At 38.9% G+C, this 14,329-nt stretch overlaps 1 protein-coding gene across 2 annotated transcripts in view; it reads right to left on the bottom strand.

Moving 5' to 3' along the window:
- Positions 1–1,476: 1,476 nt before the first annotated feature.
- The window catches only part of RAI14 (retinoic acid induced 14), an 85,614-nt gene continuing 72,761 nt past the window's right edge, over positions 1,477–14,329 (bottom strand). The window contains exons 9-18 of one of the 2 annotated variants that reach the window (XM_059491882.1): positions 12,490–12,668; positions 11,844–11,872; positions 10,822–10,908; positions 9,992–10,078; positions 9,209–9,269; positions 8,774–8,892; positions 6,749–8,260; positions 5,845–5,994; positions 3,766–3,831; positions 1,477–3,506 (exon numbers count right to left, since the gene is read on the bottom strand). In XM_059491882.1, the coding sequence (XP_059347865.1) occupies positions 3,429–3,506; positions 3,766–3,831; positions 5,845–5,994; positions 6,749–8,260; positions 8,774–8,892; positions 9,209–9,269; positions 9,992–10,078; positions 10,822–10,908; positions 11,844–11,872; positions 12,490–12,668 (2,368 nt within the window). In that variant the 3' untranslated portion in view covers positions 1,477–3,428. The remainder of the gene's footprint in view (positions 3,507–3,765; positions 3,832–5,844; positions 5,995–6,748; positions 8,261–8,773; positions 8,893–9,208; positions 9,270–9,991; positions 10,079–10,821; positions 10,909–11,843; positions 11,873–12,489; positions 12,669–14,329) is intronic. The other variant, XM_059491883.1, reaches the window with a different exon arrangement.

Consider the following 14,329-nt stretch of genomic DNA (forward strand, 5'->3'; position numbering starts at 1 on the left):
TTTGCTGCAGCATAGAGCACCATGGTCTTCCCTGGGCTTTTGCTGTCTTATGCTGACACACAGCACATCACATCACATCACCATGGAGCTGCCCTGAGGAGAGGTGGGGAGGCAATCAGGACGTCATTCTGCCATCCCTGAGCCCCTGCTCAGCCAGCAAGGGGCAAGATTGGCTCTGCCTGTGCTTCTACCCAAGAGTCTCCAGCAGGAATTCTGCTATGCAACATGCCCAGGAATCCAGACTCATCTCAGAGGATAATGACCCCTGTGCTCAGGTGTTGGTTATGCTACACCATGTGCTGCTGCAGCCAAAAGATCTGTCCAGCAAGGACACAAGGCACACTGCAAAAAGTTATCCTCTGACTATTGCTGGAATCTTCTGTGTTTTCACCCTCCACTATCTTCTCATGTCAATTTGTGCTGGCAAAAGAAGGGCCCCGTGAGAGCCAGATGATAAATAACCAGGGCAACACCTGCTTACAGGAACTTGTCCTTAGTTTGCACAGCAAGAGAAATGGACAAAAAGAAAAAAAAAAGAAGCAAAAGGTGATAATGCAGATCTAGGATGTTGTCTACTCCCAAATTCCATCTAAAGCCTACTACCACCATTTGTCACCATTCCCTACTGACAGGACATAGTGCAGTGAGTTTGGCAAGAGGAGTTTATTCCCAGTACTCATGCACTTAGTGGAGAGAGGGAAAGGAATTTGCTACAAAAATGCTGCCCATGCTGTTTGGACTGACCATGCAGGAGGCCAGAAACAGATGTGGATGTTTCAGAGTAGCAGCTTAGGCAGATGCACCCACAGGCCCAGACTCTGCATGTCAGCTTGCCCATCTTCAAAGGGAACCCAGTGCTGGGCAGCTTGCAGAAATTTGCTACAAGAGGCTAAAGAGCCCTGGGATGAGATCACAAGAGATGCAATTCCTTCAGGCAAGATCAGTCACTGACAGAACAGTTTCTCAAATAAAACTGAGAAGAGATGATAAAAGGCAGTGGGGCTGACTGTGTAACTAAGTTTAAAAAGCAGACATATCCATATCCACATACACTCAGATATATTCCCATTGCAGTTCTGTGTGTGAAGTGCCAAGTGACAGAGAACCACCAGTTTTGAAGAGCTGTGGGACATCACTGATGAGTGCAACAGCCCTAAGGTATTTTAAACTTTGCTGGAATAAATGCAGTGGCAAATGGGAAACCTGTATTACCTCTAGCAGGATGTCCATGTGAGAAATGGCTACAAACTTATCCATGAGATAGAAGGCATTATCTGCAAAACTCACTGCGTGGGGTTTGGACTGGATTTATTTCACACAACAGGTCAAGATAGTGAATAGTGAAGATTCAATTTCTGGGAGGAAAACCTGGCTCTTGTGTCATCCATTTAAACAGGAGATATAGAACACATCTGTACTATGTTAGAACAGTGTAGTGAGATTTCCATCAATACAAAAAGTAAATGAAGACAAAAATGAAAAAAAAAGGAAATACTTTATTTGCTGCATGAGGAAACTTCTTGTAAATTACATATAAAGAAACTTGTTATGCTGTAGTATATAATTTCCAATATTCCACAAAGATAATTGTAATAAATATACAAACCAAACCAAAGTAGAAGACTAAATCCATCAAGCAACCTACAAAATGGTTCATCAAGTTTTATACTTGCAGCATTAGCATGCTTAAAATTTTGTTCTTTTTGAAGTAATGCAGCAAAATTTTTTTCACATTTCTTTGGAGCATTTTCAAAGCTGTCTAACTATAAAATACTGTTCAAAATTAGACGGCATTAGTTAAACCACTCAAGAAAAGTAACACCAAGGTCTAACTGATGCAAAGGTGGTGGTTTTCTTTTTGTTTTTAAAATCCATTTAGCTTTGCCAGAGTTAGGAATTATCTGATATAAGCGCACTATGAGTTCAGTCAGCCTGAGGCACTGCTGACTCCTGTCATATTATGACTCTATATAAACTTCATAGATTATATAGCTCTGAAAGATTTCTCTATTAATAGAGACATATCCCCATAGAATAAAAAAACACAATACCATATTGAAGCCGCAAGCTTGTTAAAATGGTTGTACCCTCAAGTGCAGTGTGTGCTTAAAACATTTTTCCATAGTTTCATTCTATTCCACATCAAGCATTTTTATTTGACTTTAAATGTAGAAGTGCTGATAAAGGCTTTATTGATGCCCATAGCCTCTAGAAACAACATACAGAATTTTTTGACACCTCCTGCTGTTGTCTACCTATAATTCCTAAATTTTTTTGGAACAGCAGGCTGAATTTTACATGTAACTGCTCTGGACCACACTGACAGACAGGTCTATTAATCCATACAAATTTCTTACAAACTGAAAACACTTCACTATGCTTCACTATTACTGAGTACTTGGGGGTATAAAAAGAAACTCTCTAAGACACAATTACCTAAAAATATTTGTTAATAAGCTTAATGCAAATATTATGTAGAAAAAATGGTTTCGTTACAAAAAAATTCATTAGAGGGCCAGTAAAAATATACCGCAGAGAAGATCTTTACAAAAGTGAGGTTAGGAAGTATGAGGCATTGACATTCACTGTAAACATCCTGTGTTCACTAGAATCCCTTGTCTAAAAGTATATGACCTGGTTTTGTTCCTGAGCTTCATGGCCAACGCTTGCATAGACAGCTAAACCTATCACAAAGGGCTGTTTGTATGTGACTTCAATAAACGAATGCTTTTTACCTTTTGAAATAGTTTCATTCCACTACCAGGTAGTTAAGGAAACTATGAAGCATGGTATGGGTTTTGTGTACTCAGTGCATTGGGTGAACTGGGGTAGCCACATTTTAGTGTGTTAATCTTAAATAACATTGCACCAGGAAGTGTAGCTGTTCGAGGTTCTGGCTCAGCATAAATATCTACTTCTGCTCACTGCTGCAAGGTTCACTTCTGCTGTGCCAAAGGCTGCATGTGGCAAAATGTCAGCAACCTGAGTGCTGCATGTGGCAAAATGTCAGCAACCTGAGTGCAGCAAACACACCCAGTAATGAGATGCAGCTTATAATCAGTGCAGAAGACCTCACAGGGAATTTCACCTTTACCCAGGCAACACCAGTGCTTTCCTCCAGGTTAGCCTGCTGCTGGTGGAGGAAGCTGGAAAAGTACTCACAGGGTAAACACAACACGGAGTGGCCTATGTAAAAAGTCTGAAGAACATACTTGCATTTTGGGTATAAAAAGCAGGCATGTGTTTAGCTACTGCACATGGAAATGCACATGGAAGTGGTGCAGACAGACAAATATATCCCCCTCACAAATAGCACAGTAACACAAAAGCAGCAAATTGCCAATTTGAAATCTTATGTTAAGGCAAATCTAGATAAAAGAACCATAACAGGGTTAATAAAAATAGGGAGTTCTCCTTGGCTTTTTTGTTTACTTTTTCTGTGATTGGCTTTTACACATTGATAAAATTTGTTTAAGCACTTTCTGGACATCTTCATCCATTTGACCCTAGACAAAGGGAGAGAGAAAAAAAGATGATTGAATGAATGCAGCTCCAGTCTTTAAGAAGATTGACAAACTATTTTTCAGGTATATTAATTAGATCAATTTCCCAAGTGGAAGCAGTGTTAAAACTGCTCTTGAACTGTCATACCTTATGGGAGGGATGTTTTCTAAGTCAAAACATGCAAAATTCTTACTAGATCTGCAGAAGAAACATTTTCAGTTAATACACTAACACTGATTGACTGACAACATGCAACCGTACCTGCACAGCATAGAGAAGGTGCATCCTGTAAACTGAGACAATTTCCTGGTGTTGTTTCTTTGTTTCCTAAAAAACAGTTAAGCAGAAAGGCATAGAGCATTCAGAACTATTGAACTCAGAACTCCCCAAGTAGATTCTGACTGGGGACAATTCAAGCCATAGTCTTATTAATGCATTGAAAACCATTTCCGACAGTGTCGTGTCACCAGGCACTCAAAATTTGCTTGGAAGCATGTCCAGGAAAATGCTGTAGTTCTATCTATCTATCCCAGTAAAAGAGCTGGTGATATCGTGAGTTTTAACAAGTACTGAGCTGCAAAGGTGTGGAATGAGCACATTCTGTATTTCCAAGTTTATCAGAAACCAGAATTGAGGAAAGACAACAGTACTCTGACAAATCAATTCTGAACCGCAACTCAGCTCTTCGCTGAAAGCAGTGGCCCTGATGCCTTAGGATTTTAGCTTTTGTATTTTTCAAATCCTGTACTGCTTTATGGTGTAACTCTACAAGTCCATAGCCTGTCAGCTACTGTTCTCCCATTTCATTCAGACAAAACAATTCCTCTCTAGGCTGGTAGCTAGAGAGTAATTGTTTGGATATATTTGGATACATATATTTGGAAATATTTGGATATATATATATATATATATATATATATATATATAAGGACACCCTACTGCCCCAGGCCCCAGAAAGTATAAACAGAAGTGAACTGGGGGGAGAGGCAAACTGGGGGTATATGATTTCATTAGCTGAAGTTGTAATTGGAGTATTAATGCCTGATACATAAATAGACCAAACTTAGAATTGTCTGAAAACCTTGTGACTATCTTCCATCTTGGATATAGCCCCTGTAGGGAGGCTTTGTCCACCCTTAATGTACCTGAAGGCCCTTCATTAAATATATCTGCTTTTATTCTCTTAATTCTGTCTGGCCTCTGTTTCTAGGTGAGCCTGAAAAAGGCATCAACCCCTCTGTTGGAGCTGATGCCTTCCCAGATGAAAGGAGGTGCTTAACCTGCAGGGCCCTGACCTAACGAACGCCACCCAATCCTTTTCAATGACCACAGACTGCCACAACCCAGAAGCCACCTTTCCAAAGATACATTAAGCTGTTAGGAAAGTTAACCTACAGGAAGGAAAGAGTGTTTCTGTCCTGTTTTAAATGTTACCTGCTTTCCCAATGTGCTGTATACCTTTGCACTTTTACACTACTTTGCTGATCCTAATTATTGGGAGATTAAGAGTCCTTTCACACATGGAGGACTGGAACAAGAAAGTCTGGCCCCTTCACACTGACAGCATGCTCTGCCTACTATTTCTCCTGCCTGCAAGGGAGTTCTTCTGGCATCCTGAGCCCTCTTTTTTTCTGCTGGGAAAGGTAGGAAGCAGACACTACTGAGCATGTCAGTCTGGGAATTCTCCTCTCAGAGGCACTCCAGAGCCCTCAACAAAGGCCTCCAGTGGACAATACCTTCTTTTCATCCTCAGCAGTGGATAAAGTACTCTCCTCGGGGCAGGCAAGCTCTAGGAAATATCAATTATGACTCAACCCAGTTTAGAAGACTGGACCTTTTACACACAAACAACAAAATTAAAAATATATATCTCTAAGGCATTCAGAATTTCAGAGAATGAACTGTGCTCCCCATAAAAAGATGCATTTGCTTGACATGAAACCTCATACTTTCTTCCAAAAAGCTTAAAACCCCAAAACAACTTCAGCTGATGAATGTTCTTGAAAACCTTCTGCAAACTGATCATACTTTTCCACAAATTAAGATCTGAGCAGCAAGTTTGGTCACTCCATTTTACTAAAAAAAATCTGTTTCTCAACTGGTCTGAGAAAAGTATGTGGAAAACCAGCTTTATTTAGTTATGCTCTTTCTAAAGTGCTATTCACGACTTGCAAATTCTCACAAGTTTCAGAGAAACAGAAATTACAGATTTTTTGGATGAAGATTCTTTTCCACGTACTCACTGACTGTACTCTATTTTAAATAAGGCAGAGTGAAGAACAGTACAGGTTTCTTTGGAGAACTGGGACTAATGTTAGGTTTACAAACTGTCACACTTACAGTCAGTTGGTTTTGCAACTGCTTCACTTGTTGCTGTAACACCTCCAGCTGCTGGCTTTGTCTTTTGGGGGCACTGGTTGAGTAGGAGAGCTGAGAAAGGCTGTTCAATGCTTCTTTTAATTTGCTAATTTCCTTGGACATTTCATTGATCTAGGGAGGCAAAACAGAGGTTTTCATTCAAGATGCCATGCATACTGTATTCCTGTGTGTCTTATCTTTGAGTTATTTGTGACTTAAATCTAAGAAGAGGGGAAAACCAAATTGTAAATAAACTCTATGGACAAAGAGATATGTCATGTAAGCAAAGGGTTACAATGCTCCTCGATTCCCCATCCTAGTCCAGTCTATTCAAATTGCACTCCTTATTCTGAACATCAGCAATATTTAACAAGAAGGGCTGCGTTTACCACCTTTACAAATTCTGCTGCTGAACCAAACACAGGCCAGCTATTCACAGCTACCAAAATGCACAGCTCTGGATATAGGAATTTGTAGTGATGGATATGGTAGCTGCAGAGGAAAATTAGTCAAATCATGCTGTGGTTGAGATAATGTAGTAACATTGAATTTTTGCTCCTTCCTGATACTTTGTTGTCTTGTCTCCTCTGGAATATCTTCCTGCCATAAATCTCACTTTGACTTCAGCTGCCTGAATAGTGCAAACCCAACCTAAGCAGAACTTAAAAGAGGTAAATTGAAAGATTGTATCTGTCTCCACAGGGGAGGGAAACCAACTGCAAAGCCAAACACAGAGAAAACCCTTTTGCCTGCAATACCTGGATTTTCAGAGGGGGAAATGCACTCAGAAGGTACCTGAACCAACATTGTTGGGGCACTCATGCGCCAGTAAACACGCTTTGCACTCTGAACTCACACCACCCCTCCACTGTACTGAATCACTGACCTTTTTGTCTTTATCTTCTTCTAGTTTTGATGAGTTTTTAATTTCAGTAAGTGCTTCTTGAACTTGGTGGTACTTGTGCTGAAGATCAGTCACTTCCCGTTCCTTTGCTTCAAGCAGAGTATGCATACCTTCTTTTGCTTCTTTCAAGTGCAAAATTTCATTTCTCAGTTTCATGGCATCTAAGGATATATTTTCCTTCTCTCGGATTACATCCTTCAGTTTGGATGACAAAACACTAACTTCACCCTCTAGTGAGGACTGGAGTTTTTCAAATGTGGCCTTGGGTACCATGGCTTCATTAACTGCAGCTTTTTCTTCCAGTAACTCCTTTTCCAAGTTTCTTAATTCGCTTTCCTTGTTGCTAAGTAGTCGTTTGAGCTCATTTATTTCTTCCTCCATCTCCTTTATGGTATTTCTGAGTGCATTGATTACCTGACGGTGTTCAGTAATTGGCAAAGAGTTTTGCTTCTGAATGTCTAACAGTTGCTTGAGTTCTTCTGATTCATCTAATACTTTTGTGTACTGGGATTTCATTTCTGATAACTCATTTTCTGCTTTGTATCTCAAAGAATTTGTTACCTCCATCAGTTTCTCATGTTCATCTCTAGGAATGTAGTCTGAAGCTATATCATCTAGAGTTTTTTTCTTCCTATAGTCTTCAAGCTCTGTTTGTGCTTCCTTGTACAACTGAGACAATTCACTAAGTTGCCTGTTGAGATCATCTATCGTTCTGAGCATCACATCTTTCCTTTCTCCAGCTTCAGCACTAGATTCCAACTGCATCTGATTTGTCAGCTTGTCCTGTAGCCTTTTAATTTCCTCTTGCCCTTCCTTGTACCTCTCAATCAGCAATGCTTTCTCTTGATTAATGTTATCAATAACTGAACAATATGAATTCTTCATTTCCTCACACTCTTCCACAGACAATTTGCCTGCCACCTTCTGCTCTCTCTCTTCAAACTTCTTCTGTAGCTCTCTCACTTTTTCTTTTTGTCTTTCGCTTTCCTCCAATGCTTTCTTCAATTCTTGCTTAAGTGCTTCAACTTCTCCATACGTAACCTTCAACGTACTCAGATCAGAACTGGTTTCTTCACTTTCACAGGAAACAAGACCTATCTTCTTTTGCCTTTGTATATTCAAAATCTCTTTCACAGCTTCCTCATGCCTGTTTTGAGTTTCTTCATACTTCAAATTAAGATCAGAACCATTTTCTGAAATGTCTGGGCTATTTAAATGATCTGCTTCTGGGACTCTATACTGGACTTGAGTTTCCACATGCTTTCTTTTGGCTTCAGAATTCTCTAATTTTCTCTGCACATCCTTTAAGTCTTCCTGGAGGTACTTTATTTTTATTTCTCTGGGGCTTGTCAACTTTTCTTGGATTTGAGTGGCATTTAATGTAGGTTTCAGCTCCTGCACCAAGAACTCATTTTGTCTCTCTGCTGTTTGCTGAAACTGTGTTTGGGATGAATAAGATTCTACAGTTGAATCCCCTTCTTTAGGTGTTCTTTCCTGTCCAAAAAAACCCACCAACAATTGCACAATGAAACCAAGTACATGATTCTAATTATTTTAGAATAGAGTACGCAAGGAAGTATTGCCACATCCTATAGAGACAGATGACGAAAGAGCCATGGAAGAAACTTCTAGAAAAGTTCAAAACTCAGCTGCTCCCACTTAGTCATCTACAGCGAGAGAAGGCAGTAAGTGCCAAGCTCCTCTGAAAGTCTGGGCTGAGCTCCATAAGCTAATAATCAAAGCTATGCAAATTAAAATTCTTCTAGCACAACTGTTAACAACATATTTTAGAATGTAGTTATCAAAATAAACAAAGTTATTCAGTAATTTATGGAAAAAGTGAGAAGATCAAAACACTGATTTAATCCTTTGGGGCAGAGTGCTTCCATGATCTTACCAACAAGCTCATTAAAAGATCTTTACAGTACAACTCTTTAAAACAGTAAGCAGCTCTTTGTTCTGCCTAGCAGATTAAGAGAACATCAGAACAGCACAAAAATATGACACCTGTAATTTGTCCTGCAGCTCCTTATTGTGCAATGTTAAAGAGGCAATTTTTGCTTGCATCAACAAAAGTAGATCTTGTTGGTCAGCTTCAGAACTCACATCCAATAAACTATCAGCACCTTCAGAAGGAAAAAAAAAAGATTCAAAAGGTTTAAAAAAGCTGAAATGCTATTTAGTTAGCTATTCCAACATTTAAACAGCTTGTTCCCATGACCACTAAATTCAATGAGCAAGCAAACCATTCCTACAAACTCCCCAAGAGCGTGTTAGGTTAATGCAATAGAAGCAGGATGTTTTGGTGGGAAGCTGCCTGTGGAATTACAAAACATCACTCTCAATACTTAGTGTGTCTCATGTTCTAAGTAGAAAGATACAGAGGTTTTCAGCATTTCATGCCACCTGAAATACCTAATGAGATAAAGATTAATTATGTACCTGTTGTGCTGTCACTCAGTCTGTCTTTATTATCCTTGTGAAAGGAGCTGAATTCCTCCTGCTAAGACATCAAAAGAAAACATTTTCACAGAAAGCAGATGTAAAGCTGGACAATTCAGCAAAAAGAATTACAGACAGTATTCTGCTGGATAAAGACAGATTCTGCTGGATAAAGCCTGTCCAAGTGGATGTATTTTATTTCTGAGGTCTTGTTTAATTGTAGCATGTGTCCAGTATTTCAAGGTATGCTAAAAGTTCCATTTAAGTTCCATTGCGCAATTCCCATTAAATACTAATGAAACACTTGTTAAGTATTTTATTTTATCTTGTAAATAGTTTGGAAGACTACAAACCTTGTGATAAGTAACAGCAACATAATGACATGTGCTTAAAGAAATCTTCAGCAACACAAGGTAAAGATCAGACAGAACATACTCAACTTTTTCACTGACTTCTTTTGGTAAAATGGTCTCTTTTTGCACTGCCCAATTTAATGCACTTTGCTGATATTAGAAATTGAACTCTTGGAACATTAATGCCTTCATAACCATACTTCTAAACACTAACTCACCTATGACTATTTATGTGTACATATTTTTCACACATTAAAGTAATCTTTAGGCTTGTTTTATGAATTGCATTTAAATAGATTTGGATTCGCTTTTGTTCCTAAAATTCAGCTAATTAAGTCACAGGAGACTCTGCAGTCATCAAAATAGAACATCAAGCAAAACAGATCCTGTACTTTCCTTCCCATAGCTCATAAGAATGGAACACTGATACCTTGCACACTTGATCAGCAAAGAAAGCCTGTCCTTTTCCAGTCATGGGAGTTGAAGTTGATGAGAGTGGAGAGGATAAATCATTAACCTGTAAAATATTTTATATAAATAGGTATGTATACATACATTCACTTATAGATACCTCCCTAACATGTGCCCATATATATATTTATGTATATATGTGCATATCTATATATATATATATACACACACACATATATACCTGTATCTATATATATATATATATATACACATACATACATACACATGCATTAAAGAGTACTTTTACCTGCACTAATTTAAGTCACAATCCTATATTACTTTCAGAGAACAGACCTAATTATTTAGTGCCCTTCTGAATCATTATTACATAAGAAGTGTAGCTGTTACACAGGTTACATTCTGGTTTAAGACTAACCCTAACTATTAAATAGACTTATATAGTACCAAAATGCAGTTAAGTATTTTATTTTGATATGCTTATACGCCCACAATAATATATATCCATATATAGGTATAACTAAAATATAAAGAACTCATCATTTACTTATTGAAATCAGCAAAAGAACAACAACTTTATTTGGAAGAAGCAATTGTACAGTAAAATTTGTACAGTTGTATCTTGGACCATGCTGTATTTTAAGCAATTTTGCTTAGTTAACCTAAGCAACATGAGCTTTCATGGTGTCACCCTAATGTAAGGAAAAGCACTCATGGTAAGAAAGGCACATAAAATAACAGCGACAGAGAAAATTCTGCCCTCATAACTCTAATAATGTTCAAAATGCTTTATATCCCCTAAAAGCATCTCAAAATTAGTCTTTTCTTTACCTGAATAGGACTGATAGGAGGAGGTGGGGCTTTGCGTTTTTTTGGAGTTCCACTTCTTTCTGAACTTAATTTAGAGCCTTGATCATGCTGAAAGTTTCACCAGCCAGAAAAGGTAGTTTTGTTAGTTTGGTTAGTAAAGTCTGAGCAAGTTGTTTAATAAAAAAAATATAAAAAATAAATCCCACATTAATATCAACTTTAGCAGCTCATGCAGTGCCTTTTTCCCCCTGGGTAAAGACCACATCTCTACTATCACAAAGATATTAAACATGCCTGACAATAAGAATCTGCTCCCTTGTAAACCATGCTTCAGTGAAAACAAACAAGATTTAGTGAAAAAGCAGAAGCTGACAATAGGTTTAGCACCAGTGACCTTAAAACACTTCCATTCACACACAGCCCAATCATGCCATTCTTCACAGCTACCATTTTTCCTCTCCACCAGCTTCTGCCTGAGCCCCCAAAAAACCCACCTCTGCCCTCAGAGAAGGAATGACCAATGCATTGCACCCTTGTCTACTTCCCAGCCACCAGCAGGTCTACAAAGTCTACTTGCACTCCAAGATATGACACTGAATGAAAAATGTAAGAAACTAATTTAATTGTCTAAATCTGCTGTGATTGTCACAGGAAGGGGGTCTCCAGCAAAACCAGGGATAACCTTTAATTTTATGTTTTATAAAGAGAGAATTTCTCTAGGTCTCTTTTCTGCAATTCAAAGAGCCAAGCTCCTGCCCGACACATGAGGAAATCAGGAATCATCCCAGCACACGTGCACATACACACTGCTCCTCCTTTCCTCCCCTCACCAAGGGTCCTGGCTGCTGTTACACAGAGAAGCCAAGTCTAAAAGTAGTGTTCCTGAAACACATTTCTTACCTAAGCAAGAAAAACCTTTTCCATTACATGGTAGTCATGGCAACCCATCTCACAATGACACTTACTAGTGCTTCCGTTACTGTTTTTTGTTATGTTACAAGTCTAGAGAGTCAGAGTATTTTCAAAACCAAAAGGACAAATACCTGCTTCACTTTTGTTGGAGACTTTGCCTCTGTGGAGCAGAAAAGAAGTGAAATAAAGAGAAGTTATTAAAGGAAGAATTACTTTCTACTTTTGACCCAGCTCTCTGCTCTGCTTCCCATACCATAGATAAATGGTTTGGTTTTTGAATTCCTGTCTGACACCTGAAAAGTACAATTTGCAAATTCCATTTCAATCACATTCTCTCTCTCCTACTGTCTGGTTTCATTTTGAGACAAAATCTGAAGAATCATGACAATTCTTATTCTGGTCTTGCACCATTCTTATGCATTAAATTTCCTATTTCAGAAATCCATTGTAGTTTGACCATAAAATGCTCTGCCTGCTTTAGTTCCTTCTCCAACCCCTCTACTGAGGGGTTCTATGTACAAAAGAGAATCCATTCCAAATTGTGTGCAGAATTTCATGATGCTGCTACATCAACTTGTCTTTCTCCAAAACACCTCTTTTTGGCCTGCTCAGGGTTTCATCCCATGCTAAATATTACCATCAACAGCAAAGAGTTTTTGGGAAGTCTCAGCCAGATAGCCAAATGACTTTTGCAGCATTTCAGGCTACACTTTTAAGTAAATTTGCTCAGTGCTAAATCAAGAAGTGACAAAGGGCAGGTCAGCCTCTCTCACATACCCACGTCCTGCGATATCTTTGACGACAGGAGATTCTGGATCCCTGTATTCTCAGAGAGCTTGGCGTAATGTAGAGCATTCTGTCCAAAGACATCTACTAAACTGACATCTGCACCTCTCCTAAGGAAAGCTTCCACCATGTTAAGGCAACTAGCTTCACAAGCCATCATCAAAGCAGTTCTGAACAAGAGAAGAAAAAAAACAAAACACAAACAGCAAGTGTCAAGGCATTCTCTTTAGCAGCTCATTACTTCAGGGAAAAAAAATACTGTGACTGTTATTGTGCAGTAAAGTCCAAAATTCCATCAGCATGTTTACTGGTACATAAATGTGGCTTCTCTTTCTCCTTGCCTCCTCTTCCTCATACACTCCAGCTGCAAATACAGGTCTGCAAACATTTCTAAATATGGCTTCCTGAGGCTGAGAGGAGAGCCATAGATAGAAATGGCTGCAGGGTAAAGTCAGACAAACAAACCTCACTGCTGATTGCAGTGGGTGGTACAACAAGAAAACCTTTATTTCTTTCCACATGTTGTGCTCTCCTCCACATGTTGAGTTCGAGACAAAACAAACAGATTTCAATCAAAAAGACAATTAAATCTAAAAGACCTTCAGTGAGTCCAAGAGATGAGTTTGACCTCAAACCCTGTGCTACTGTCAGCCTAAAAAAGAGAAAGAAAGGATTTCATGACAGCACAAACAATTCCCTTTCCTACACAGGGCAGCTGCACAGAGATAGCTCCTAGAGTAAGCATAGCATACAGAAGGAATCTTTTCCTAACATGTATCTGCTTTTCTCAATTGTTTGAAGGGGTGATAAGAGACATACAGAATAATTACAAACACACAGAAAAGCTCACCTTTCAAGCATGCTCTAATACTGCCTTCCTGCTCAGGCACAGTTCTCCTTTCTCAGCATGAAAACATGTCTAATAGGTTGGCCAAGTTTACTGCCAAATACATTCCTCAGTGCAGATACAATGCTGAAAAGTTACTACAGTGATAATATTTGCTAACTATTAAGAAAACAGTTTCACTAATGAATTAAACACACTCCCTCTAATGGGTGAGTCACTTGGAAAAGTGATGCTGTTGCAGTACTGTGCTAAAAGTAGTGGTGAGTGATAACTTGGATAACACCTCCAGAGTCACAGGGATGGTTTTAGATTACCAAAATAATTCACTTAGTCTGGACATGATAGGAATCTGGAGATGCCATTTTCCAAGGTTATCCCTCTCTTCTCCCAGTGAGGCTTCTCCTGTTTCAGTAAAATCTTAACTACTTCTGTGAACATGAGGTGCAGGATTAGTCACTCCCCTCACCACAATTAAAGCAAGAAGTAAACCAGCACATTCCATGCTACAATGTTTTGCTGCTTCTACATACAGTGCTATCTTAAAAAAATACAAAAATGGGAGTCCTATCTGTGACAGAAACTCCTTCATCCAATTAAAGCCAAAAGCCTTAACACTGTCTGCTGATTAAACACTAGGAGAGCGAGGGGAAGGCAGAGGCCCCAGAGCGTGCAGCACCTCAGGTTCAAAGCACCAATGAGGCCATGAAAACTGACAGAAAACAAAGGGGTTTTCTTCAGACACCTGGAAATAAAGAGTGCTCTAATGAACTTTGGACTGATAAAAAACAAGTTAGGGCCCAGTCTTATATTCACAGGTGCCACCAGAGAACAGAATCAGCATTGTGTCACACAGAATAATCAAAATTGCTATGAAGTGTAAGTGCCAAGTCTTGTCAGTGTCCTGTTTTACCTCCACAATTTAACCAGCTGTTTATAAAACAGGCCATAATTTTCTAAGACTCTTGATCTTTGTCAGTATCATCA

This window comes from Ammospiza nelsoni, chromosome Z, assembly GCF_027579445.1.
Source record: "Ammospiza nelsoni isolate bAmmNel1 chromosome Z, bAmmNel1.pri, whole genome shotgun sequence".
NCBI lineage: Eukaryota > Metazoa > Chordata > Aves > Passeriformes > Passerellidae > Ammospiza > Ammospiza nelsoni.